This window comes from Lissotriton helveticus, chromosome 6 (assembly GCF_964261635.1).
Source record: "Lissotriton helveticus chromosome 6, aLisHel1.1, whole genome shotgun sequence".
Classification (NCBI taxonomy): Eukaryota; Metazoa; Chordata; class Amphibia; order Caudata; family Salamandridae; genus Lissotriton; species Lissotriton helveticus.
This window is the reverse complement of record NC_136067.1, coordinates 997,455,999-997,483,430: the sequence shown is the minus strand read 5'-3', so window position 1 is coordinate 997,483,430 and position 27,432 is coordinate 997,455,999. Positions and strand designations below refer to the sequence as shown.

General features: G+C 44.9%; 1 protein-coding gene across 2 annotated transcripts in view; it reads left to right on the top strand.

Moving 5' to 3' along the window:
- The window catches only part of SNX9 (sorting nexin 9), an 884,063-nt gene that overhangs the window by 553,773 nt on the left and 302,858 nt on the right, over positions 1-27,432 (top strand). For both annotated transcript variants that reach the window (XM_078648636.1, XM_078648635.1), the window contains 2 exons: positions 3,580-3,697; positions 7,349-7,479. In XM_078648636.1, coding sequence (XP_078504762.1) covers positions 3,580-3,697; positions 7,349-7,479 — 249 coding nt within the window. The remainder of the gene's footprint in view (positions 1-3,579; positions 3,698-7,348; positions 7,480-27,432) is intronic.

The following is a 27,432-nucleotide window of genomic DNA, read 5'->3' as shown; positions in this document are numbered from 1 at the left end:
TAGAGGAGGATGTCAGAACCCCGCATCCACGCCCTCGCCCACCGTAGTCATATCTCACGCCTTCAGCGGCACACAACTTTAAGGGGTAGTCTCATAGATATGTCTCGCAAATAGCTTAGCACCCATCCGCCCGCATTGACCATACGGTTCAATACTTATCCCTCTTGTTCCTGTACACCGTGGCTGTCCTCTCCGCATCCCCCCCCGGGGATCCCCCCCCCCGAGGGAAAAGACTCTCCAGCCAGTCAGATGCAACTGCTGGATCTTCGAAGAACCAAATTTTCTCCTTGGCCTCAACCCGCAGCTTGTCAGGAAACAGCATAGCGTATTTCAAACCCTTATCCCTGAGCCGCCTCTTGACTCCAAGAAAGCTCTGCCGCTGCCTCTGGATCGCCTCAGTTAAGTCTGGGAAAAAGTTAAGGGTGGAGTTCTCATATCGTTCGGGCCCTCCAGATCTGGAGGCCTACAGGATAGCGTCTCTGTCTCTGAAGTTGAGCACCCTTGCGATCATCGGACGCGGTGGAGCCCCCGGCTTTGGTCTTCCTCCCGGAATTCCATGTGCACCTTCTATAGTGAAGAAATTCCCCAACCCCTTCGGTTTCAGATGTTTGAGGATAATATCCTCCACAAAGAGGTCGGAGCCAGACCTTCAGCCTTCTCCGGAACTCCAAATATGCGTATATTGTTCCTTCGGGCTCGTCCTTCGTATTCATCCAGTTTGCGACGAGTCAGGTCGTCTGAAGCCTTAAGATTTCGGACATCCCGCTGCAGCTGCGAGACATCGTCTATCAAGCTTGTAGTTTTGATATCCAATGATTTAACCTTCTCACTGGTTTTGGTGAGATCGGCACGAATCGGGTTGACCTCAATAGTCACAGTGTCTAAGTTGTGGTCCATCGACTCTATCTGCTGCCCCAGGGAAGACTTGAGGCCATCGATAGCGGCCATTACATCGTGCAGGGTAGGTTCCGAAGTAGTCCACGGACTCCTTGCCCCCCTCCAGTATTCGTCCCGATCCAGAGGTTGAACCTTTGGGTAGCGTATAGCGATCCAGCTTATTGGATTGCACGGCCCGGGAGGATCCTTTAGTCGATCTAGGGATCTGTCTCTCGCCCTCAGGCCGTGCCGCCATTCTGGACCTGTATTTGGGAGGCGCGAACTCATAGCCACTGCAGCTGCAGCAGTAGTATAGTGGAGTGTGGGTTTGGCACCACACCAGAACGAAATCTGGCAGTCTTGTAGCACGTGAGTCCGCCCCTGTCTCCCGTAGTGCTCACCAGAACAAATAGGTAAGCGCCGCCGATCCACCAGGCGATTCGCTAGGCGTCGGTCCCGCCCTCCGTCGCCCACGGGCACTGTTGTCCAGCAAGGAGGTATGCGGACAGATGACTACACGGGGCGCAGCTCATCAACTAACCAGCGGCACCCGGAGGCGCCCCCCCCCCGAGGGAACCCACATCCACCAGCCAATTACATCTGTTCCAGACTGTCACCGCAGGGGCATCTCCTCAGGGATAGTATACGCCGACTGACCACCAGACACCGATAGCCAACTCCACAGGATGTCTCAGGAAATCCGGCACCGATGGGATAGAGACCAGGCTCTTGTGGGAATTTGCACACCAACAGATACCTTCCAGCTGGTATGTCGTCAACTGATCCGCGGTGCACAGAGACGGTAAATTCACAGGTGAGGAGCTCCACGAGCCGATGAATACAGGTGGGCCGTATCCTGCGCTCAGAAAGGGTTAACACGCCACACGGCCCAAGGGTGCCACAGAAAACAGGGGGGCGGGCCCCTCTAGCCTAGCGTCACGGGACAACACAGGCGTCGGATTTATGGGCTTAAGGTACAGCTGTGCGGGAACTGCCCGCGCCTGCCAGGAGCCAAAGTCTCAAATGTCGGCGTTTCTCTGCCCAGGAGAACGGGCACTTTCGCGGCAACCCCCTATTGCCCCCACTGCTGTCCGGTCAGCATTTGGCAGGCTCTGACTCAAAGGGGGGGCCGTCAGTCACACAGCACGGGCGCCCCGCGGGCCTCGATATCAGCGACTCCGACGTCTGCGCCCAACGGATGCACCCTCGCAGGCCCCCCCGCCTAGATGTCGACGTCCGACCCGGCCGGGAAGGCGCGGCCGAGTCGTCCTCTCACGCTCCACTGGCTTGTAGTATTCAGGAGTTTCCCAACAGGTGCGGCAGCTCACCAGCACTCTCAATCAGGTCTGGGGTGCGGCCGGCGACTTCCGGTCCACGCACCCGGTGTTGTCGCACTTCAAGCCGGCCGCCGCGATCACCATAGTCCCCGGCTCTACAGAAGGCAGAGGCCCCAACTTCTCGGGCTCACAACTGCGGCTCTCCACAACGCCACGAGCCCGGAGTTGCATCAATTGGCGCCACTACCCTTCCGCTGGAGAAATCCGTCCGCGGCGCTACAGGAGAAGAACAGGATATTCGGAGCGAGGCTCGGGTCGCTCGGAGCTACTGACCTACGCGGCCATCTTGTGTGGACGCATGGCTCCTCCCGCTGAGTGCAATGTTAATTATGTGTTGGCCCTCTAGCAGCCAGCTGACCGTACCTCTCAAACAGAGCCTAAGATAAAATGAGGGGCTGCGTAGGAGCAAGAACATTCATGCAGCCGCACTGAGGAAAGAAAAACGTTTAATTAAACCAAGTACAGTGAGCTGCACAATATTAACATGGATTAGAGTGCAGGCAAACGCACAATAATTGCGCAAAAGAGCATAAAAGCAAGAATTGAAAGCACTTAACTGAGGCTGCTGGAGCAGCGCAGAGAGAAGGAGATAGAGCGTCTTCAGTGATGTGCTGACCTCAGATTGGATAAATTGTTTTTTGTTTCTTTCCCAATGTCTCATGGGAAATTAAGTTTTTATAATTCAAATAAATAATGTTTATTGTATTTAAATGAAAGGCATGCAACAATGAAGTATAGAGGGGTACAAGCCGTCAATCAGGACTCTCCAGCCATCTCTGTCCTGGGCTTTTCTTTCAATCTGACTCCAAGTATAACCCATCTCCTTGAGGTCGGGCTCGAGGCCTCGGCGCCAAGTGTTTCTTGGCCTTCCTCTTTTCCTTTTCGCTTGAGGGTTCCAGGTCAGGACTTTGCTGGTGATATATGATGCAGGCTTGTGGAGGGTGCAACCTATCCAGGCCCAACTTCTCTTCATGATTTTTTCATGAACAAGAGAGTTGGAAAGTCAGCTCTCGTAGGTAATTGTTGATGGTCTTTGTCCAGCGGATTTGGATGATTTTCCTCAGACAGGTGTTGATGAAGGTCTGGACTTTGTTGGTGATGGTGACTGTTGTTCACCACGTTTCTGCTCCATACAGAAGGACGGATTTTAAGTTAGTGTTAAAAAGCCTGGTCTTGGTTTGCAGTCCTTTTGATAATAGTTTCATGACAATCGGTGAAAATGCAATTTGAATACTAACACAATGTCGACGTTGGGTGCACAAACACCTTCTAAAGTGATAGGAGTTGATCGATTCCATGACTTTTGTATTTGTAGCTTCGAAATTTCCAAGATATTCATGCAGTCTTTTTTCTTTTCATTTTACAGAGCACTAACCGAACAGTAAACCACAGGTATAAGCATTTTGACTGGTTATACGAGCGTCTACTGGCTAAGTTTGGAGCAGCCATTCCAATACCCTGCCTTCCAGATAAGCAAGTTACAGGTGAATTTTCAGTCAGTGTCTGGCAGCAAGATCTAAACGTTTAAATCAAAGTTGATTTCTTAAAAAATATGCTGCTTGCCATATTATCAGTTTTCACAGGCCAGTTAGTGTCTAGTTTGATAGACTGATTAAGTACTTGAAGCTACACTGTTTTTTGTAATATGGAAATTTCATTGTTTGTTCACACATCAGAATACATCATATCTGGCCCAACCCTTCTTTTGTATGCCCAAACAAATCATGTGGGAGGGTGCAGTATGGCTGTAGTCGAATGCCATGCACAACTAATCATTTGTGAAGAAGTGGCAGATGGCTTCTGCCTAAGCTGCCTTTCCTATGCACTCATTTCAAGATGGCAGGGTCAGTTGCTTGTCAAGGGGGTCTGCCTGGTGTTAGGTGCCACCTAACCCTGTTGACCAATAGGTCCATGTAGGGTTCTCAAGAAGGCTCAAAGAGGCGACCGCACCCTCAAAGAGACCCACATTTCCCCTCTTACTTGCCACTAGTATGTTATGTTTTGTTATATTTAATTTATAGAGCGCGCAGCTACTCGAGAGTATCCCGGCGCTAACTTCCGAAAAGAAAGAGTGGCACACTAATCCAAATTAAAAGAGCAACGTTTTTAGTTTCTTTTTAAACAGCAATGGATCTTGAATGCTCCGCAGGGCCAAGGGCAGCATATTCCAAGCCAAGCCTGCTCTGCGCAGAAAAGAGTTTCCAACCAGACACTGCCGCTTAAACTTCGGAGTCTGCATCAACAACTGAGCAGAAGAGCGCAGCTGTCTCCCTTGGGTATAGAAGGCGAATTTTTTTTGTAAATAGTAGTTGGGTGGTTCAAGAACATGTGTGAATCAGTGGTGAGAAATTTAATAGAGCTGAAGGTGAAATGTACCTAGACCTGTTGGAGAATTCATGGTTACTAACTACCACAGTTAAATACAATTTATTAGAATGTAGAAATTGATTTAAAAAAAAAATTATATTCACCCTTGTACTTTGGATAGTGTCAACCGCAGCAATTTATGGGACTTCTGATGAACGTGGGTGTTAAGATGGCTATTATACTCTTTTTAAGGCGACTGAACATGGGGAACATGGCATGTGTAAGAAATGGAAGTAAGGGGGAATGCACCAAGGTATTTAATGTGGAAAAAGGGGTGAGGCCAGGCTGTACCTTAGCTCCGTTCTTATTCTCTTTATATATTAATTATATTGGGGAATACCTGGTTGATAAAGCATGTTATTTGCCGCAAACTGGGTCTTGACTTCTGCTGATTGTGTTATATACGGATGAAGCAGTCTTGAGGGCGTGTACAGGCAAAAACCTTCAGTCACTGCTTGATCACTTTGTGCTGTTTATGGAGGACTTGGGGTTGAGTGTGAATCAAAGAAGTTGTTTAGAATGGTCGCAGGAGATGCCAATAAGATGACCAGTTCACGTTTCCGTAAAGGAAAAAAGAGGGTTACTACTGAAGCCCATTCTTATCTGGGCCAACCATTTAATTGTCATAAAAATTGGAAATCACTGCTTGAGGCAAGGATTAGGTTATTTGAAAGAAACATTGAAATCGTTGAACGTGATACCCTCCATGTACAACTTAAATTGTGTGATGGGAACATCCTATGGTGCAGGAGTATGGGGGTGGTGTTATTTGAAGATTTTTCAGCAAGTAGAAAATAAATGCTCAAAGCGGGTGCTGGCAGTCCGCCCACCCCCCAGCTGGAAGATTTCATTTGCCATGAAGAGCTAGGCATCCCTTTTATTAAGGATAGGATCCATCATGCACCTTTGCTCATGTAGCGAGCAGTATGGAGTAAGCTGCAGCTTCTTTAAATGGAACAATTATCCAGGATTGCCTGGTTAATTTATATTAGGAAAATGTTTGGTAAGGTGGGGCAAGAGTCATTTTTTTTTCTTAGAACCTGACTGTCGCTGGTATGAGTAAAAGGAAACTGAAAATGAACTTCCTCGATCTGGTTAGGAGGGAGAGGTACAACGATTATTTTAAAAACGCCAGTGTGTCTGCCCATACTCTTTTTTTACTCATCCAGCAAGGTATCTAACTCTATATTAAAATGATGTCTAATTCAGATTTCAGGTTTTCTTTATCAAGGTTTCGTCTGAACATTTTATACCGTTTATTTGCCTTCATTGGTGGTAATGGAACGGGTTGGTATCTTCTGCATTGCCCCGTAATAATTATTTGGAACAAAACACTTTACATGTGTTTCTTCTGTAGCTTTTATACGATACTTGGAAGAGAGTTGATTATTCCTATAATTAAACATTTCAATTTTGTGTAATGCAGACCAGCATTGGTATGCCTTAAGCAATTACATTCAGGGGCTATATGTTACACCCTAGCCAACTTTATGTCTAGGTTAAGAGGATTAGGATTATTTTTTATGGGGGATAGGTATTACACCTTTTTATTATGTATATTTAAATCATGTATTTTTGCTAACTGCAGGTGATACATGCTGCACGCACGTGCATACATATATATAATTGATATTACATATTTCTTAGGCTTGAGAACCTGAGTTATAAATAAACTCCCTGTTTTCCGATTTAACAGTTTTTTTCAGATAAATACTGACAGAAAACATTTTATTTTCTTGTCTGTATTTATTTTTAAATGTGGATAAAAACGGAAATTAGGTTGCTTTATGAGTAATTGTAAATGCTGACTGCCAGGTCAATAGCTGTGCGGATTGATATGTAAGGAGGCTTAAAAAGAAAGGACTTTTAGTAAAGAGGTTTTAACAGCAGTAGATATGCGCAAGGTTAATTCTGAAATGTGCGTATTTTCTTATAAGTGCATTGATTTGTCTTCGGGTGTTTACAGCATTGAAACCTAGTAGACATGCAAGCATAAGTGCATATTTACAGGTTAAATACACATGGAAATATACTAATTTCAGCTTAATTTTTCCACAAACACCCCCCCCCCCTCCCCAAAGATATATACAGATAAAATTTCCCAAAAAATAAATATGGATAAATCGAGACAGAAATGTCAAAAAATAAATACCATAAAACCGAGAGCCCTAGTTATAGATTAACATATACATTACCACTTTTGTTTTAATTTTGAACTGGTTGCTACCACAATTACTGGTACTGTACTGTCGAGCTGTGCCATGATCCAGTGTGAAGCCCAGAAAAGTAAATGGTTGATGTTTAATGTTTAGGATTAATTGTCTTTTTATATATTTCCTTATGTTTTATTGTTAGTATGTTTCGGATTTATTTTACTGTATGGGTCATACTTTTATGGTTTTATTGAAACCAATTAAAGTATTTTGAATGAATGAGATGTTCAGGGTCAAAGCTCACTGGTAAAATCAGTAAGATCCCCAGCGTGTGGCCAGTTATGATATATACAAGCAAGCCACAATTATTTGATTCGCTGAATGTGCTGACAGTGCGATCAAACACCTGCTTTGCGGAAGTTAGATTGAATTGCACTATCAAATCGTGTATAACATTTAAAAAAAAAGACGTATCCGCATTGATAAGTGTGGTGCTGATTTAGGAAAATTAGGCAACTTTATTCAAATAGTCTGAACAACACATTGCAGAAAATGTGACGTATTTAAATGATTCTTAGAGTGACAATACAGTTTTGGTTTTTTAATGTATGGCAGGTCGCTTCGAGGAGGAGTTCATTAAAATGCGCATGGAAAGGCTTCAGGGGTGGATGACGAGGATGTGTCGACACCCTGTCGTTTCAGAAAGTGAGGCTTTCCAGCAGTTCCTCAATTTCCGGGATGAAAAGGTATGTGGGCATAACCGGCTGGCTGGGCCTCGCTAGGCTGCAGTGTACACGAGGGCTACTTTATTACTACTGCGATCATTAACAGTTTTGTAGTGTGATCATGTGCAGAATTATGAACATATTTGTATCACTCAGCGTTGTAAGTAAATTCCAGCTTTCTTTCTAGCTCCGAGATTTAAGGTTACCGAGGGAATCTGGAGTTGAACACACACCTATCTGTTATCCTAGCTCATAGAATATAGAGACACGGTTTTCTTTATGGCAAAGCCTTCCCCTGCTGCCCTGCGGAAAAGATGCTGACAGATCCTGATGATCCTGTTGTGTTTTTTTTCCTTTTGTTACTGAAATGACTCTCACTATGAGGCTAGGAGGCAAATTGGTGGGGTGGGGTGAATGGGAAGGCCCCAGTTCCAGCAGCACATTTTAGATTTGACCTGGCAGAGGGTGTGTTTCTGCCATCCGAGCTGTATAGACGTAGGCCTGCTGATCTTTAAGAGGAAAGTATAGAAATATTGTTGAAAATACAAGGAGCTATTAGAGGAACTCCATATGGACTAGGAACAAATGGAGGACTGTCTGTACAGAGGTCAGCCCTGAATAATGGTTTGCACTCAAAGTGCTTTACTGCGTTAGTTACAAAACTAGCAGCAGGAATATCATGTTATTTTCAATCGAGGGGGTTGTGTTCCTCTTATTCATCAGGTAAGAGGGCAAACTTTGCTCGATCTGGGTGATATTGTGGGGTATGAATATCAGCAGGTGTGCGCAGGTCCGTATGTCTCCTGGCTGATTTGGACCACCTTGCTCGATTATCTGTTCAACTCTTAGATCACTCCATCTGCCTAGGTCTTCCTAGATCTGTATCTAGATCTTCCTCAGGGGTCTCTCATCCCTCCTTCTTGCCCTCAAAGGACCACAGTAACTCCTCCCAGATATGACTGACAGTTGCTCTTGTTCTCCCCCTCTTGCTCCTGTTCTACCCCTCTTGCTCCTGCGTGGGAAAAGTTGCCCATTCAATTTTACCCGTTGCAACATCTCAACCCTTCCATTTTGCTATGTTGGAAGCCAATTTTGATTTCTACCCCACTGTGAATTGTCTCCTAGCTATGATCAATGCTAGTTGAATGAATCTGAGGCTCACTTTTGTTTTCTTAGATTCAGGCAGAAGTCTGATTTAAAATCTCTGGTAAGGGCAGAACCAGCCCACCCATAGCTTCAGTAACTAACCTTACGATTGTGATCCAGTATTCATTTAGACTGCAACAAGATCAGATCATATGAAAAAAATTCTACACCAAAATGCTGCATCTGCGGCACAGGCTGCTAGCTATAGGGTATATTCTGCCCACTCTCCTGGGTGTGAGGTATGTCTTCTTAAGAATGTTAAACTGGATTATGTGAACCTGGCATTGCCAGAAAATATTTGCATATAACGTTGTCCACATTTTTGTTTCTTGTTCTCTTGCCATGTTAGTGGATCACTTATCTCTGAGGTTTTCAAAGTCAACTTTATTGGCATCCCCCCACATAGCCCTAAATAGCAGTGCCACAACATTCCTGCCTTCCCCTAAGTTGCACAATAAGTGCAGAATGTTACCTATTGCAGGATCCTGTTACCCATATACTAACCACGCCTGGTTTTCTATCCTACAATAAAACACGGGCTGGACATCGCTATTTTGCACTATATCTTCAAAGGTTTGAGTACCCCTGAATACAACATCCTCCTATCATATAAATCCCCTTTATCATACCAGGGTCCCAGTAGTTAACTCCCCATCCTTTTCCTTTCAGGTTAAGCTGATCTTCCCCCTTTGCTATATAGGTATATCAAGTGAATTTGGCATTCCAAACTCCTGTTTGGCAGTAGTATCCGACTGATGGTAAGCGAGAAACTATTATAAAGGTGAATACTCGGACCTACATACAGAAATTCTTAAGGTGATGATATAACAAAGAAGCAGAAACAGTCCCAGTTATTGTACTACAAGATTATTTATGTTTACTAGATCACCTATATAGGTTGGCCAGAAAAGTGCCCGTATAGCATCTACTCAGAGGCATGCAAAGATTACAAACCTAACTTGAAGCAGATTTAAAATATTAATGCCAGCCAACTATCAAAACCTGACCTCGGCCCTTGATAGATACCTGCACCACTTGAGCAGCCTCTCACTCAATCCCATGGGTTACAGCGCACTCTTCAAGATGATGTGCCTCCCCCGGTATCTGTATGTCTTTGCCAATTTCCCATATCATGGGGGTGGTTCCGTTCTCTGACTTCCAAACTCACCACCTTCATTTGGGATGGGAAACTCCACAGAGTGGCATTCAACTCGGCACAGAGCTCATCCTTTGACGAGGACCTGGGGGCGTCAAATGTCTATGTGTACTATCTGGTATCTGGCAGCACAATTGGTGGCTGTCAATGACTGGTTTACTGGAGGCTGGGATGACCCTGATTACAGCTTGGAACTTCACTTGATGGGGTTTGAGGGTCTCCTTGGCCAACGGCACAATGGGTACCCAATCTCGAAGATGCCCTTATATACCAGAGTGGCGGTACTGTTGGAGAGCAGCGCAGAGCTTTGTGCGATGGGACTGTTTGTTGACTGAACTGACCCCCCAATGGCAGGGCACAGCTTGAACAGCTCTCGAAGTTAGGGGGCTTTCACCAGTGGGACCGCAGAGGAATTATATGTAAGGGTGGTAACCTAATGTCCTTTCTGAACTTAAAGGATCAATATGCCTTAGCTAACACTCAATTCTTCCATTTCCTTCAACTGAGACACACCCTCAAATCCCATATTGCCCCAGACACTAAGCTCCCTGAATATAGCCCACTCAAGGCGCCTGGAGAAAGGGGCGAGCTTTCAAATTTACCGCTTCCTGATTATCCATGCCCCAGACAGATTTGCATCCCTGCGACCGAAGTGTAAGGGCTGGGTGGATGACTAGATGATGATGACTTGAGGGAGGCATGCATGGCGCTGAGGGAGTTGGCAATAGCCACACACCTGCGTATGGTACAGGTGAACTATCTGCACGCGACCTACCTATCCCCTTGTCGCGTGCAATGGATATCCTCGACTGCCCAAGCAGCATGTGCTTGCTATGCACTCTCTGCCGCTGACTTTTTCCACATAGCGTGGGATTGCCCGGCGCTGCGTTTCTTCTGGAGATGGATGGAATGGGAGATCATGGAGGTACTAGGGTGTTCAATTAATTTGTGTCCCGGCTGCATTACTAGGAAACTGGGGGGTTCACGATCCGAAAGGCTCTTTGTGGGGTTGGCTTGTCTAGTAGATAAGAGGGATGTAGCCCGACTGTGGAAGCAGCCCTCACTCCTCTCGCTGCAGTGATGGTGAGCAAGAGTTGACTCAGCAGGAGCAACCAATCTATGAATCATGCTGATGCCCTACATTCACTTCCTTTTGCAGTTTTATTTATTTACTTGAAACATTGTGGCTAATAGGGAACCAGATTGAGGAAGTGATCATCCTTATGTTGGAGTTTGTAGGAGCAGGTTATGACGCTGATGTTTGGTGAGGATATTCCACATTTTAAGAACCTTTGTACTTGTGGCTTTTCAGGTCCTAAGAAAAGAGGAGCAGTTGAATTTAATAATTCCTTACAGAAGGCATTTTATTTTGATTTTTCACCTTTACTCGTGTGGATACCAGAATTGAAGTCATTTGAAATCATGATGAAAATAACAAGTCTCCCATTGCTGACTGTTTACTTTTATATGGGCACCCGCACCAAGATTATCTATTGGCTTTTGTGACAAATGACTGGTCCAGTAGGCAAGCATCCTTGACTATTGTGCTTCTTCATACCAAGAGTGAGTGGAATATCAGTTGTGCCGATGGTGCTAAACAACCAATGAACTAGTGTTAAGGATTTTCCCATTCTTTAAAAATCTAAATGTGGATATGGGTATGAAGATTGCAAGTCCTAGAAAAATTCTAGCCCTTGATTAGATACAGGAGTGCCACATAGTCATTGATATAGTTAAAGTGCTCTCTCATTTTGTCTTTAGGGCATTAGTTCATTTGTCAGATCCAGCAGCCAGAACCATTAATTTACAACACTAACTGCTCCATAATTCAGTTTTGAGTTAAAGACTAACATAATTAACAAGCCTTTTAATGGTTTGATATCACCAAGAGTAGAGATAAATGCTGGAAAATATCAAATCCAACCTAACGTTGCTGATACTAGAGGGACTCCTCAACAGAGAAAATCATTTCATCAGCCACTATCCAAATGAACATTTAGCATTACTACTATGCATCTTGTTTCCAAACATTTCAGAGGCTTTAAATCAAATTCAGAGTAACAGAGTGCAGCTAAATCATTTGGTTGAAATAGGTCAGGAGTAGATCACCCCAAACCAGATGGTTGACTATATCACCTTGACTTCGCACATGTTGCATTCCTTCTGCAGAAGCGGCTGCTGACTTTTCTTTTTAACCATTACATCAGACTTGGATGTTGAAGATCTTCCTAAGGCTTTAGACTCTAGTTAATGATAGGATTACATCTAAATGAAGAACCACATTGTCGCAGGGATTCCGTTCTCCTACAGAACTGTGCATAGAGATTTGGAACCTCAGTGAATTAGGGTGGCCCAAAACTCACCTCAGTACCCAAAATCCCCTTACCAGGCTAGCTACAGTGTCTCATTGGTCATAACAAACTCCCAATGTTTAGACAAACCAGAACATGAACTTACGATACCTCAGGTTACGTGGAACACATGAACACTCTTTCGTTATATAATCATTTCAAACCAGAATGTGGAGTAAATGAGGACACGTGCACATTTGAAATATTTATTTACTAATGCCGTTTTCTCAAACACAGTATCTTAGATAATACAAGGAAACATATTATCAAAAGCAAAGTTATTAGCATAGTTACTAGTCCATAAAAAGCAAATGGTGACAGCATGCTAAGATGCTGTAATGAATAAGGGTTAACAACACCTATTTCTCACCCTCCCTAACTAGCATATTATATTAATATCTAAGAAGGTCTCTTTGGGTTTAGCAGGGCGGGCCCATACCTCAAGATCCTAGTATGAAGAGATCACGTCAGCTTCCACCAGCTCTCTCTGCATGCGAACCGCATCAAGTGTGTGTGTGTGCTCTAAGCAAAGCAATATAAAACGCGCCTAAAGCCAGAATTTGGCAGGAGCTGCACTTATGTTATGTCTATGAAGGTGCGGAGATCAGACCTCACAACAATTCTGTGTCGAGTTATCCTTGAAGCTTCAGCACTCTCTGTACAGACATAGTTTACTAAGCAAAGCCGATATCAGAGCAATAACATATTATTCTCATGTAAATCACAACGCTCTTGTAGGTTGAAAGCTAAATCAACAATTAAGTGTCGTGTGCAGAAGATGCAAAAGGAAAAATGGCGTTTAAACATTTAATAAGCTCACGCTAACTTAACACAGTATATAGATAAGCAGTAACTATATGACACCCCCCCATGATCCGAGCACGGATAAGATAAGGGTCTCTTCATGAAAACAGAGTTCAAGAACGATGAGCAATATTTATAATTTAAAAATGGACGGGAACATTTTTTCATGAATCGAAAAAAATCCAAAATGTCAACACTTCATTCACTTTTGCTCACGCCAATAGGTCTGGGAGGTGACAAATTCAAGCAAAATTTGCAAAAAGTTATGTCAGCAGAAAATAAGGGGTCATGATCTGAAACTCGGAAAGCTTTTAGGGCAAGACCGAATATGCAAAATATGCAGCAACAGCCTCCAAAATGAAATCACCGCCTTCATCCGAAAACAGTTCAGCCATCCAATTTAACAACGGGAAAGAACATGCGTGCTCTTCTAGGACCGGAGCCTCTATCACCATCAGAGGACAACTCGGTGGGTTCTCAAGAAAGCTATGCGCCAAGAAGTCGAGCGCTGCTTCGAGAATGTTCCAATGACCCATTAGTCCATGCATCGCTGCCAAAGCCATAATCCTTTCGCCAGAACAAACCAACTCGTGAGTAACGACGTGACTCATCAGCTGATTAAAATCGACGTCAGGAGATACCGTCTTGCAGAGACACAAATCAAGGGCCCAGTCAAAGTCACAGCTCAGGCAATGAAACACAGGCTGGACACAGGTGAAATAGGAAAATCGAAACGATAATCCATATGCCGTGCTTAAAGTCGCAAGCGGCAGTGTGCCATAGTACTCAAGCATCCAGTTGCGAAACAGTGCCAGGAGGGGCTGCGCGGCTTCTTGCACATGAAGGGCATCCATGTTTAATGAAACAAAAAATCACCAGAACGCCTGCCGCTAGTGCCAGTAAAACCAGGAATCCACCAAACAGACTTGAAAAAATAGAATGGACGAAAGCAGGAATGGCTCCAAATATTTTCTCAAATGAAGTCACAAGACCGCTGCTAACTATTTTTAAAAAGTGCGCCAGCCCACTCGTGGAGGACGCGTTAAAGATTGAATGAACCTGTTCGCTGAAATGTAAAGGCAAATCAGTATTTAAAAGGGCCTGAACCTCTGTGCGTGTGTTAGCTATGTGAAGCACAAATGTTTCTCGAGCCGAACTCAAGGCCACTTCTTTTTGGGACAAAAGAGCTCTTATTCTACTCATGCCATTGAACTCCGCTTTCAAGGTTGGGATGCGCGGCCAGATGGAAACATCCCCGTTCCCATGCGTGGGTGGGTAAAGTACATTTTAGCAGCAAACCACACGTTCAGATACGGTCACCACATAAGCAACACCTTTAATTAACCCACAACAATCCTCATTATTTAATAGTAAATAACTTCAGTTCGCCAGTGAGGTAAAAGTGGGGATGATTGCTGGAACTGGCGTTCCCTTTAAAACACAGGCTAAATTTGGCCGGTCCTGGTTACAAGAACCGTGCAATTGTATGTGCCTACACATTAATGAGTGATCTGGTGTTTCTGTACACTCCTCCCCATTCAGATAAACCTCCTGTCCGTCTTTTAAACATCTATAAGTAAAGGGAAGGGACCAGACTTCATGGAGAAACGCACTACCTAATGGTTCATATCGACCTATGGCAACATATCGCATACAATTTGTAAATTTATACAAAGCAAAAGGTAATGTTATCAAACCGTGGATAAGCCACGTTGCAGCAGTGGCCTCCGCCACAGAAAAAGGCAAGGAGTCTAATCTCTCAATATGTAACATTGAAAAGGATGCATCTCGCATGGAAAGCAAGCGCTGCTTGTCAGTTAAATTAAAGGGGGCAAAGAGAGAGGAGACATTCATGTAGGTCCATGGCACCTTGCCAGATTTCAACGTCTGCAGGGTCCACGCAAATTGCATGATAGAACGCAATTGATTTTGACCATGGTACAATACAGATACTTCATCCTGCACAATATCCACTACGGAGGACACAATATTATCTAACGTGTAAATGCGGGAAGAAAGCATGTTAATACTATTGTCTACCACTGCAAGCACTTTTTCTAGATTAGCTTGATCTATAGCTCTAAGGCGTGTCGCCGCCTCAATCTGTGATGTCTTCCAGATTTCATTGTAAATAGCATATATCCATCTTTTTGATCTACCACTAGCCGGGCCTCTTATGAAATCATTTAAATCTACATCTTCATTCAGCTTCGCAAGATGTAATTTAACTGCAGCCAATTTAGAATGTTTCAGCCAATTTTGACATAATTTGCCCACTGAGTAAGTCGTGACAGAATGTTCAGTGTCAAAACGCGGATCAGGTCTGACCTGTTTAAAGCCATCAGATAAACCCAGAAAACGGTGCTGGCATGAATCAGCACTTCTGTGCCACATCAGCCAACCTTTTGGATCCAAACTGGATATGTTAAAGGATGAATTCAGCAATAGGGTCTGCAAGTCCCTAATCGAAAACTGAGTATAATTACTCCAGCCAGAATATTCTTCTAACTCAGGGATGGTAGGAGTATTCAATTTTTTAGAAGTAGCCAATCCAAAGCATGTTGTCTGGGAAATAGAGGAATTAAAAAACAACATTTGATTCGGGATGAGACAAGCCCGGTGCAAAGCCTCAGTGCCTTGTACCTGCCAGTTTTTAGAACCCCAAACTGATTTAAGGTCAATAGTTTCCTTCCACAATTCATAGCCTCCAACAGCCAACTGATCAAGAAAGGACTTCGAGTACAATAATTTGGTATCGGTAAGTCTAACCTTGGACATAGGCTTCTGTGTCATTTTAAAATAAAAGGGCTCTGGATTAGACTGATTGAAGTCAGTAAAATAAGTGTACTTTTTCAAAAAAGTACTTGAACTGCCGTGTTTAGGAGCTGGGCAATGCTCCCATTGAGTATAATTAACAGTATTCCTTCTGGAAGTTGTTTTATGTAAGAAGTGATTGCCAAAATGTTGAAAGCAAAACAAATCACCATAATTAGCAGATTCTAAGTACAAATCTTCAGCATCAAAGGCAGCATAGTATTTCAAATCAGAAAACAAAGTCTCTACGGCCTGAACATCCCAATCATCAGAACGTATGTTTTGTTTAACTACATCCCCCATGTTGACTCTAAGCACATTAGGGACATTAACAACCTCTGTAGGGCCATGAATTTGAAATCTAAGGGCATCCCACACTATCCCATCAAGGACAGGCCAAGCTGTGATGTTAACAAATGCCAAGTCTCTTTTCAGTCTGTGTGCAGAATGCGATGAGGAAAGTGGGGCCAAAGTTCCATTGAGATGTCGAATGCATGTTCTTTCCTCGACATAATGTCCATTGACGATTCGAAAAAAATAAAACACAAAACCAATTGACATAAAATGGTAAATTGAAAAAAGCACCAGCCAAAAATATGTCCAAGGCGGAATCAAAAAATGTTTTTTAAATAAGCTGGCATAAACTGCAAACCGTGAGGGCTTCTTCGAGGCATTGGAAACAGTGTCAAATGAAAATCTGGATTCTGTGGTCAAACGTGTTTGCAGGTCAGGCATAGATAAGTCAGTGGGGTAAGTGTAATCAATGTCATCACGGTCAGTACCAGGCAAAGTACTTAATAAAGGACTGGAAATTGCAGGTAACTCGATGGCCACTTCTGGTTCAGGATTAGAAGCAGTGGCCAAAACAGAATTTCTCACAATGGAAGGACAGGAGATTGCCGGTGTCATACTAAGAAGAATCGGCCACTCTGTGTATCTTGACATTGTCAATGGAGATAAACCTGTTTTCCTTACGACCTGGAAGCGGTGGTAAAATGACTGTTCTCGTGCCCTTCACTCCAAGGACTGGAACCGGAGCTCAATAGGAAGGACCAAATTCTTTCTTGTTATCGATCTTCTCTCGAACCAGTTCTCCAACTTGGGGTAGCCAGCCAACTACCGGGATCTGCAATGCATCATCCGACGTGGAGGGCAAATGTTCCTTTGCAAGACAGTCTCTGGTCTTTTGTAGATCCTGTAAAACATTGCAATGTTCATCTACGCCAAAGGTCGTGGCGCGAACCACGCAGTCTAGACCATCAAGGTCAGGGACGTACATCTTGATGCCAAAGAGCATTTCGTATGGGGTCCTCCCACCCAGAGACCTTCTAGGGAGATTATTAAGTGCACGCTGCACGCCATTGAGGTGGGCCAGCCAGTTTCTGCCAGTGCCTATAACTCGAGCTGTCAAAGATTGCTTTAAATCCCGGTTCATTCGCTCCACTACACTATTACCCTCAGGTCTGTAGGGAGACGAAAACTTGACTTGGACCCCCATCGAACTCCTGGCATCCTTATACGCCTTAGAGGCGAAAGCCGGACCCTGATCCGAATTTAAAGTACCACAGGCAAAAATCCCTACAAAGACACGCAAATCTCTTATGACAGTCCGTGAATCAGCGCTGCGATGGGGCCAAACCCATACAAAGTGTGTGCATGAATCAACTGCTACTAAGATGTACTTATATGCAGTATCAGGGGAAAAAGGACCGCAGTGATCTAAATAAACACAACCGAGCGGTTTATTATAAATGTACAATTGTGTCAGTGGCGGACGCCCAGCAGTCGAAGGTTTAATCTGCTGGCAAATGTCACATTGAAGGACATAATCTCGCGTCTGTTTGTACAGTTCCCGCCATCAGAAACGTTGTTGTAATTGAGTTACAGTGGCCGAGACGCCCGCATGCGCAGACGCCACGCCTTCATGTGCCGCTGTAATCAACGTAGCCCTGCGATCCGAGTTGGGAATCGAACGTTCTCCAACTTCAGGAATTTTCACAAAAGGAACCTTTTCGGGACTTAAGTGGTATGTGTACTTCGAAGGGAACCCCGTAGGATGTTTACCTCCCTTCTCAGTGGCAGCAACAGCCGCCAAGATGTCATCATCAATCTTACTTTTGGACCGTGTAACTGCTGCAACTAGATACGTAGACACCGCTGATTTCGCTGCTTCATCAGCAAGCGAGTTACCGACAGCGTGAACTCCCACACGCTGATGGCCGAGAGTATGAATCACAAAAACGAGTGGCAACTTAGCCTTAAGCTCAGCCACTCGAACCCAGATCATCTTGTGTTTTATTGTGCTACCCTTGGAATCACGAAAATCATTCTGAATGCAAAAGAACAAGTTTTCATTGTAAGACTGTACACAGTAGTAAGAATCACTCACAATAAGAGTACTCACACCAGGATCAGCGTACTCCAACGCCAGTAATAGAGCACAAAGCTCTGCCAATTGTGCGGTGCAGTCTTCTAGAGTCTGCGTGTGCACCACTCCGGACTTGAACTCATCGTTCACCATGGCACCGAACACAATGGCGCATGCGGAAACGTAGCCGTGTTTAGAGCCATACGCAACCTGCGCCGACCCATCAGTGTAAATGATGCAATGGAAGTCCTCCAAAGGTCGCATAGCCAGAGGAGCAGGATGAACGAATTCATACTGCAAGTACTCTTGCGACCGTAATGAGGCGTCAAAAATAAACGTGACATCCGTGGACGTCAAGGAAGCAGCCCATTGAATCCACGAGGGTGCAAAGCTTTAGAATTTGGTACACTGGCTTTCGTGACTGCCTCCAAATGAGGACAGGGTGTAACAACCAACATGCGTTTCCCCTGTGACAGTGCACGTTCCTTAAGAATCGCCATCTGCACAGCTGTCAAAACTTTTTCCACAGTGGAAAACCGCATTTCAGCCGAAGTGTACAAGTGTGACTTGTAAACAATAGGTACTGTGTCTCCTTCATTAAAAGTGAGGTACGTGAAACCCACCGTCCCAGGAATAATTCTTATCACCAGGTTAGTGTGGTTGTCACGAGTCAGTAAGAATTTAGAAGCGAGCAGATCAGCCTGCAAGGATTGCAAAATGGCTGAGTGCTCAGGCAGCCAGCATGATTTGGAAATAGTTGGTTGTATCAAAGCATACAAAGGCTTGATACGCTGGGCATATTCCGGAATGTATGTCCTTCCGAAATTTAAAAAGCCCACTAAAGACTGTAATTTTTTCAGTGTTGTAGGAGCGCGCAACTGTGGGCATTCCTCCAAGAAGTGAGGAGCCAAACCTCTACCTTCATTGTTGAGCTCATAGACCAGGAACAACACTGTGTACTCCGCAATGTGCGATTTTGCAAAGTTAAATTTGTAACCCATGTCTGCAAAGGTACAGATTATGGAATTCACTCGACACAGATGCTCCCAAATGTCGTTGTCTGTGAGATATATGTTATCCACACACGAGCAAGCATCTGGGTCGATCCTCTCCAAAAGAGAGACTATGCGGGCGGTAAATATACCAGGACTATTCTTATAGCCCATTGGGAGACGCCGAAATTGTTTGAGTTGAGGCTGAGGCTGAGACCGTAAAGGAATCTCGTGGCATGGGGACAATTTATCCCAACCACATTGGTTGCGGTACAGAGCCGGCGCTAGAGCCCTAGCCCACTCTTCTGCAAAAAGCTGCGCATGCTCTTTCGAGACAGTGTTCGCGAAACTCGGGAGGATTACCTCCTCCCCTCGCAGAGCAGCGAGCACAAAAGGTGGGGGCCAGTCAGCCTCCGAAAGCAAAATGTCATACGTAGACGAAAGATTTTCCCAAAATACCCCTTTGATGGTACGTTGTATGTCACCTTCTATTACAATTTCATAAAGTCTATCAGGGGTAGCAACTCTTGTATCGGCTGTTTCTATCACAACATAAATATCAGTCGCTGTCACCTTCAGTAGTGGACGCAGGGCCTCTCTCACAATGGTAATCTCCGCCGCGCTGTCCAGCAAAGTCAGAGCCCATGTCAGATTCCGAAGCCGCGTTCTCACTATCTGTGGCATATCGATGCACTGTTAAAGCCGCAACTTTCTTTTTGGCAAACTGTGGTCTCTTCGGCGTTGAGCCGTCCTGCTGACCTGTGCCGTCTGACTGGCGGGGCTGGTCACGTCCTTGCTGACCACACCGACCCCTTCCGCCTCCTCCACCACCGGTCTTCGGGGCCGATGAGTCCTGAAAGGCACGAGGAGAGCGTTGATCAGAAACCTGAAATCGATCAGGTGATTTAATCGTCGCACGATCGCGCAAGTCATAAACACGTTCTGTTTGCGCAGGCAACTGAGACGCAGGATGAGACTCCTGTTTCTGTTGTTGTTGTTGCTTACCCTGTTTCTGTTTTTTAGGCCAATTTTGTTTTTTGGACTGGGGCTGAACTTCCGTTTCTGAAGTCTGCCCTTGGGGTTGCTTCTTCTCTTTTACAGAAAAAGGCTTTAGACCCTTGCTATTGCGACCCACCTTTCTATAAGCAGCCACAATAATCCTCGCCAACTGCCTGGGTTTATCGGCATCGGGAATCGCCTCCAAAGCATTAGCAACTTGAAAGTTCACTGCATCCCCCTTGACATTAGCAAGAATGAGATCGCAAACTATATCAAAGGAGCCACACAGGCGCATACCCAATTCAACCGCTGCCTCCGGTCCGTGATCATCTTGAACACGTTTAACGATCGCAGGTAGGACAGCCATAGACGGAGTACCGTAACACCTCGCATAGACCGCCGCAAATGTTCTTCCCCCGGTCTCACAGTCAACGAGTTCGGGGCCAAATCCTTCGGTAAACTAATCGTTAAGATTCTATGTTTATCACCAGGAGTTGTATTAGGAAATACTGCTTCCAGCTGGTCAAATTTCTCGGCAAGCCAGAAAGGAAAATCATCCTTTTCCTGGGGACGCTTACCCATCACTGCATTGACCATCACAGGACTGAGCTTAAAACTGCCCTGTCCTGCTGGAAGAGCCGGACCCCCCGGGGGCCCACCCGGGAGATGACGATCTATGTATTGCACTAACGCACGAATCACGGCAATAGAAACTACATGTAGTCTACGAACCTCCGCTAAGGTACAATTGCCGTGTTGAGGATGAGGAGTAAATCCAGCCAAAACAGGCCAATTTGTGCCTGGAATGGACAAAGGACCTAACCTCGGAGCGGATAAAGAATGGGGTAGGGCGCCACCAAAGCAAACGCGATGCTGCCAATGATCAATAGGTACTTTCAGTGCCCTGTACGGAGTATATTCATTCGGCACAGGTGAGGGAGTGTAAGTGTGGAACACACCAGAATTAGCGTCCTCAGCCGGAAACGTCACCCACGAATAAAAGAGTTCGTATGGGTAAGCTGCTTCCGCACTCACCACCAAAATCACAGCCAAGCCATCAACGGGTGCATTGTAAGTTTGCAAATGATTGCGGACCGCAATGCGACTATGCTGCGGAATGTCCACAGGCTGAGCCATGACTGCACAGGAACTTAGAAAAACAAAGTAAACTTTGTAGCACAACTGGGTAGTAATTCAAGGAAACCGTTTTAGAGAGATTTAAGCTTGAAAAGACCTATTTCAAAAATAGGTAGGTTTTGTCCGACACCACCGTTTTCCAGAAACAACAGTGAAGGGGTTGAGGTTTGATATACTACTCGAGTGTCATGATATAAGACCACCAACGATTGGGCGCCATGTCGCAGGGATTCCGTTCTCCTACAGAACTGTGCATAGCGATTTGGAACCTCAGTGAATTAGGGTGGCCCAAAACTCACCTCCGTACCCAAAATCCCCTTACCAGGCTAGCTACAGTGTCTCATTGGTCATAACAAACTCCCAATGTTTAGACAAACCAGAACATGAACTTACGATACCTCAGGTTACGTGGAACACATGAACACTCTTTCGTTATATAATCATTTCAAACCAGAACGTGGAGTAAATAGGGACACGTGCACATTTGAAATATTTATTTACTAATGCCGTTTTCTCAAACGCAGTATCTTAGATAATACAAGGAAACATATTATCAAAAGCAAAGTTATTAGCATAGTTACTAGTCCATAAAAAGCAAATGGTGACAGCATGCTAATATGCTGTAATGAATAACACCTATTTCTCACCCTCCCTAACTAGCATATTATATTAATATCTAAGAAGGTCTCTTTGGGTTTATCAGGGCGGGCCCATACCGCAAGATCCTAGTATGACGAGATCACATCCGCTTCCACCAGCTCTCTCTGCATGCGAACCGCATCAAGTGTGTGTGTGTGCTCTAAGCAAAGCAATATAAAACGCGCCTAAAGCCAGAATTTGGCAGGAGCTGCACTTATGTTATGGCTATGAAGGTGCGGAGATCAGACCTCACAACAATTCTGTGTCAAGTTATCCTTGAAGCTTCAGCACTCTCTGTACAGACATAGTTTACTAAGCAAAGCCGATATCAGAGCAATAACATATTATTCTCATGTAAATCACAACGATCTTGTAGGTTGAAAGCTAAATCAACAATTAAGTGTCGTGTGCAGAAGCAGCAAAAGGAAAAATGGCGTTTAAACATTTAATAAGCTCACGCTAACTTAACACAGTATATAGATAAGCAGTAACTATATGACAACATGTTCTCTCATTGAGGATTTCCATGTATAGTCATAAGCACTGAAAAGTCGCACCCATGTGCAGGGAACCCAGAGCACTCTTTCCAATATATTTTCTTAAGTGTAGATGTTCGCCTTTCTTTTGGAAAGCCTGCAGAGTCACATAAGAAACAAATACATATTGCTGCCTGTAGGAGTAGGCTACAGTAGCCAAATTCTTCATATTATAGTTAAAAGAAAGGTGCCAGGAGAACCTGTCTATCCATATAAATGCATTAGGTCTGTGTAAAACAATACAACCGTCTTTCTAAAACCCTTTTTTAATAGAGTATAGAGATTAAGGAGCGCAGAACAGTGTAGCCCCATAGGCTACCAATATAAGGGTTAAAATAGAGGTTATGCCTTAAAGAACCCACAGACCTCTAGTATCCCATCATGCTCAACAAGAGGAAATTGCCCCAGTTCTTTTTTGCGGCTCCTGCTGGCAGAACCTAGTCACACTGAACTCTGCCTTTCTTAGGCTTTTCTCTTCAAAATTCACCTGTTAATTTTTTGGGAAACTACTTTATTCAACCCTTTTTCAGCCCTCCCTTGCAATTTATGCAGTTTATTGACAGAAATGCTTTTATCTTTAAAAATGGCATCTTTATTTGATAAATGTCCTTCCTGTGGGAGAAAGAAAGCCAAAACAGACCCCCATGCTGTCTGTATTATTTGTCTTCCAGCAAGTCATCTTCCTGAAGTATCATAATTGAAGGAAGTTTTCCAGGCGAACCCTACGAGATAGGGAGAAGATTCGCCTTCAGGGTGCAGAAAAACCAGTGCAAGACACAGATACAGTCTACAGGTGAGCCTTCAGAGTGAGGAGAGGGTCGGTCCTCTACCAGGGATCTGTCATCAACCTCTGGTGGACGTGGAACATCTCATAAGAGGTTTCCAGCTCAAACATGTCGAGACAAAGTACGGCACCGACCTGTTTGCTGTCGAGCTGGATTGACGTTGACAAAGAGAAGACGGTGTAGGTCGCGTCGAATACTCACCCGCCATCTACGCATATTTGCAGATCGCCGTTGAGGGGCACATCTAGACACACAGTCTGATCGACATCGAAGTGGTTAGATATCAAGGGGGCACCGCGGATCGAAGTCGAGGCATCACAGGCGCTCGACACCGATGAGCATGTCAACGTCCAGGACATCCCAAACAAAGAGGAGATGCATTTTTTCGGCACCAGGGTAGACTATTCTAGGATCTACTCTCCATCTACAACTAATGTCATTCCAGCCTCTCCTTCACCACCTCCCCCGCCTCCACTGTCTTGAGTGCTAATTCCAACTGCACCAGCACCTCTTACGGATCCACCTTGTTCGAGGCCAAGATCGCGTTCCAGAACGTGCCATTGTTGTCATCAGAGCCACCATAGGTCACAACATTCGTCAAGACAACCTCATTATCACCGTCTGCCTCATAGATCCAGATCATAGTCACAATCAATCCAGGAATTCGTCCTCTATATCTACAGGACGCCTACCCTTACAGACTCTTCACTACCTAGAGTCTCCCTGTAGATGCTATTACCAGCTTGCAGACAGTCTTAGTGAAAGGAGTGGTGAAATTAAAGGTTCAAATGTCTGTGCCTAAACCTTCGGCATCAGTGATAATCGAGACACATCATCAACACACAGCTTCCAGACCACTCCTTTGTCTAGCAACAGACGTCTCAGAAACTGCCATGGAACTCTTTTTGATGTCTGCCTCAGCAAAGTCTTCTCCGTCAAGCCTGCCAAAGAAGTACAGACCTCCTGAGCAGGATCCACTCTTTCTGTGTTCTGACCTTCCTCCAGGCTCTGTAGTCCTACTAGCAGTGAAGAAACACCATGCTACTACTCCTGCCTCCTCAGTTCCACCAGATAAGATTGAGAAAGAAATTTGATTTGGTGGGCCACAAAGCATGTGACTCTGCTGCCACATCCATGAAAGCAGCAAGTGCAGCTGCTCTTCTCGGACAATACAACTGGGTATTGTGAGAATCTGTCCATAAGTCTGCCGAAGATCTGCCAAAAGACAAATGGAAAGGTGTCCTAGAAATAGTAAACTAGGGTTCGATGGTCTCAAACCAGATAAGTGCGGCTGCTGATTCCTCTCTCCTAGAAGCTCACAAATATTGCATTGGTGTGGCCCTTTGCAGACATGCTTGGCTCTGTCTCACATCTTTGAAACCGAAGTCTCAACAACAGATCATAAATTTGCTATTTTCTGGTTCTGCCCTTTTTGGCAGCTATGTGGATGATGAAATGGCTTAGATGAAAACCGAAATGGAAACCCTTAAGGTGGTCGGCCTAGAGAGGCACAAGAAACAAAGAAAATCATTTAGGCCTTACAAGAGGCGATACTACCCTCAGAGGGTTCAAACCTGTCCATGGTATCAAGGGCGACAGCAACAACAACAGCAACAACCCTATATCTAGCTGCGATGGCAGCCTAGAGGAAGAGCCTCGCAACAACCAGCACAAGGTGGAAAGCCTACCACAGGCACACAACCATGAATTGTTCCTTCTCTCTCCTCCGTTATCCTATCCGGTAGGGGAAAGTATTTCACATTTTCTGGTATTGTGACAAGAAATAACAAAAGATGTCGGGTCCTGAATATTATTCGGCATGGATGCTGTCTCAAGTTCACAAGTCCTACTCCGACTGTAGCACCAAAGCCATCCAATGACCATCCAATGATGCTGAGATGAGAAGTCAATATCTTGCTTCAAAAACATGTGGCGGAGGCTGTTCCTCACCATGATCGGGAAACAGGCATTTATTCCAGATGTTTTCTGGCACAAACAATAGGCAAGAATTAGTTCAGACCCATTCTCAACCTGAAATACGCCAATTAGTCGGGAAAAGTTCTGGATGCTAACCTTACATCAAATCTATCTCCAATTCCACCAAGGGAGTTGGCTTTGCTCCATCGAACTCCAAGATTCTTATTTTCCCATCCTAATGGCCAAGAAACATCAGAAATTCTTGAGGTTTGTGGTGGGGCAAGACCACTATCAATACCAAGTACTAAAGTCAGCACACAGAACATTCTCGAAATGAATCGTAGTTGTGGCTGCCAGCCTCAGGAAACACCCGGTGTTCGTCTATCCATATCTAGACAATTAGCTCATAAAGGCGTCAACCTTTCAAGATGCGCAGATTCGTTTCAGCGGGGCACACGGTCTCCTCCTACCCATGGGGCTTCATGTAAATCACAGCATGTCACAACTAATCCTGGTTCAGACCTTGAATTCTCTGGGAGCCTCCATCGACACTGAAAAGTGTTTCCTTTGGAGAAGAGATGCGTATTGATCCTTCAGTAATATCTCTTTCTTATGACAGCATCTCATCCCAAGGTGAGGACTGTCTCCTCCCTCCTCGGTTCGATGGCTTCCTTCATCTTCCTCACTCCGAATGCCCCTCTGGACATGCAACCTCTCCAAGAATGCCTGAGGACCAGTGGGATCAGTTAACGGGCAATTGAGACAACTGGATCGAACTGTCCCTCCATGCAAAACATTAAATGGCGGTGTTCCCTGACCAGTCTGTTTCGAGGAATGCCTTTTCACCAATGGGTTCCTTCTCAGTCCATAGTGATGGATGCATTGCTACAGGGGTGGGAAGATAAATTCAAGGCATGTGGTCTCTGTAGGAGATGTCATATCACATCAACATCCTCCAGCTTTGGGCAGTCCATCTAGCGCTCATGCCTTCCGTCCATCATTCAGGCCACAGACAATGCTTGTTTGATGGGTAATACGACAACGATGTACTACCTCAACAAGAAGAGTGGGACGAGGTTGAGGCCTTAGTCTCTGGAAGCCTAGACAATATGGAAATGGTTAATTGCCCGAAACCTATGAATCATGGTGACTCACCTTCCAGGTGTGCAGAATGCACAGGCAGATGGCCTCAGCAGAGTTCTGCAAGAAAACCACAAATGGTTCTTGCACATCGACATCTTTCAGCATGTCGTCTTACTCTGGGGCACGCCCACCATCGACTTGTCCGCTACCGCACAAAACAAAAAATGCAGCGTCTTCGCCTCGAGGTACTACCATCCAGGGACACTGGGGAATATCCTATAGGTCGACTGGTCCGGCAAATTTCTTTACGCTTATTCACTGATTCCCCTGATCCCAGGTGTCGTAATCAAGCTTCCCACTCCAAAGCCAAGATGACCACATTGCTCCAGAGTGGCCAAGTCAATGGTGGTTCCCAGACCTGCTTCACCGGTCACAGCGTCCATATCTCAAGTTCCCATACTGACAAAGGCCTACTGACGAAATTCGGAGACCAGATGGTATACCCCGATCTCTCCTCCTTGAATTTGGCTGCCTGGCTCCTGAATGAGGGCAGTATTGACATTTGAACATGCCACAAGACTGCATCGAGATTCTAGTGGAGGCCAAGAGACCATCCACCTGGTCAGCACATGCCTTGAATTGGTAGAGAAGATATTGCATTTGGAGTTCCTCCAAAAGTGTGGACCCTACAACTTGCCAAGAAGATATCCGTCTTACATGCTTATTACATCTTGCAAAATCTGGCCTGCAATTATCTTCCATAAAAGTTCACTTGGTAGCTCTTACTGTGTACAGAAAATGTCCTTCACTAACCTCATTTTTCAAAATCTCCCTCAGCAAGGATTTCCTAGAGGGTTTAAAGAAGGTTTTTCCTCCCATTAGGCACCCTTCCTCTCCATGGTGGCTTAATACAGTTTTTTCATGCCTAATTCAGGACTCCTTTGAGCCATATACAAGGCATCTCTCCAACACCTGTCTTAGAAAACCACTTTCCTTGTAGTAATAACATCAGCACTCTTCCAAAGTGCTTATGAGGACTCATCTGAAATTCCTCCCTAAGATTATTTTGGATTTCCATGTTAACCAAACTGTTGCATTACCCACATTGTTTCAGAATCCCTCTGCTCCAGCCGAGACAACCCTTCATTCCCAAGATGTAAGTAGGATTTAAAGTTTTATCTTGATAAAACATGAGACATCCGCAGATCAGACTAATTATTTGTTAATTATGGTCCGGTTCGTACAGA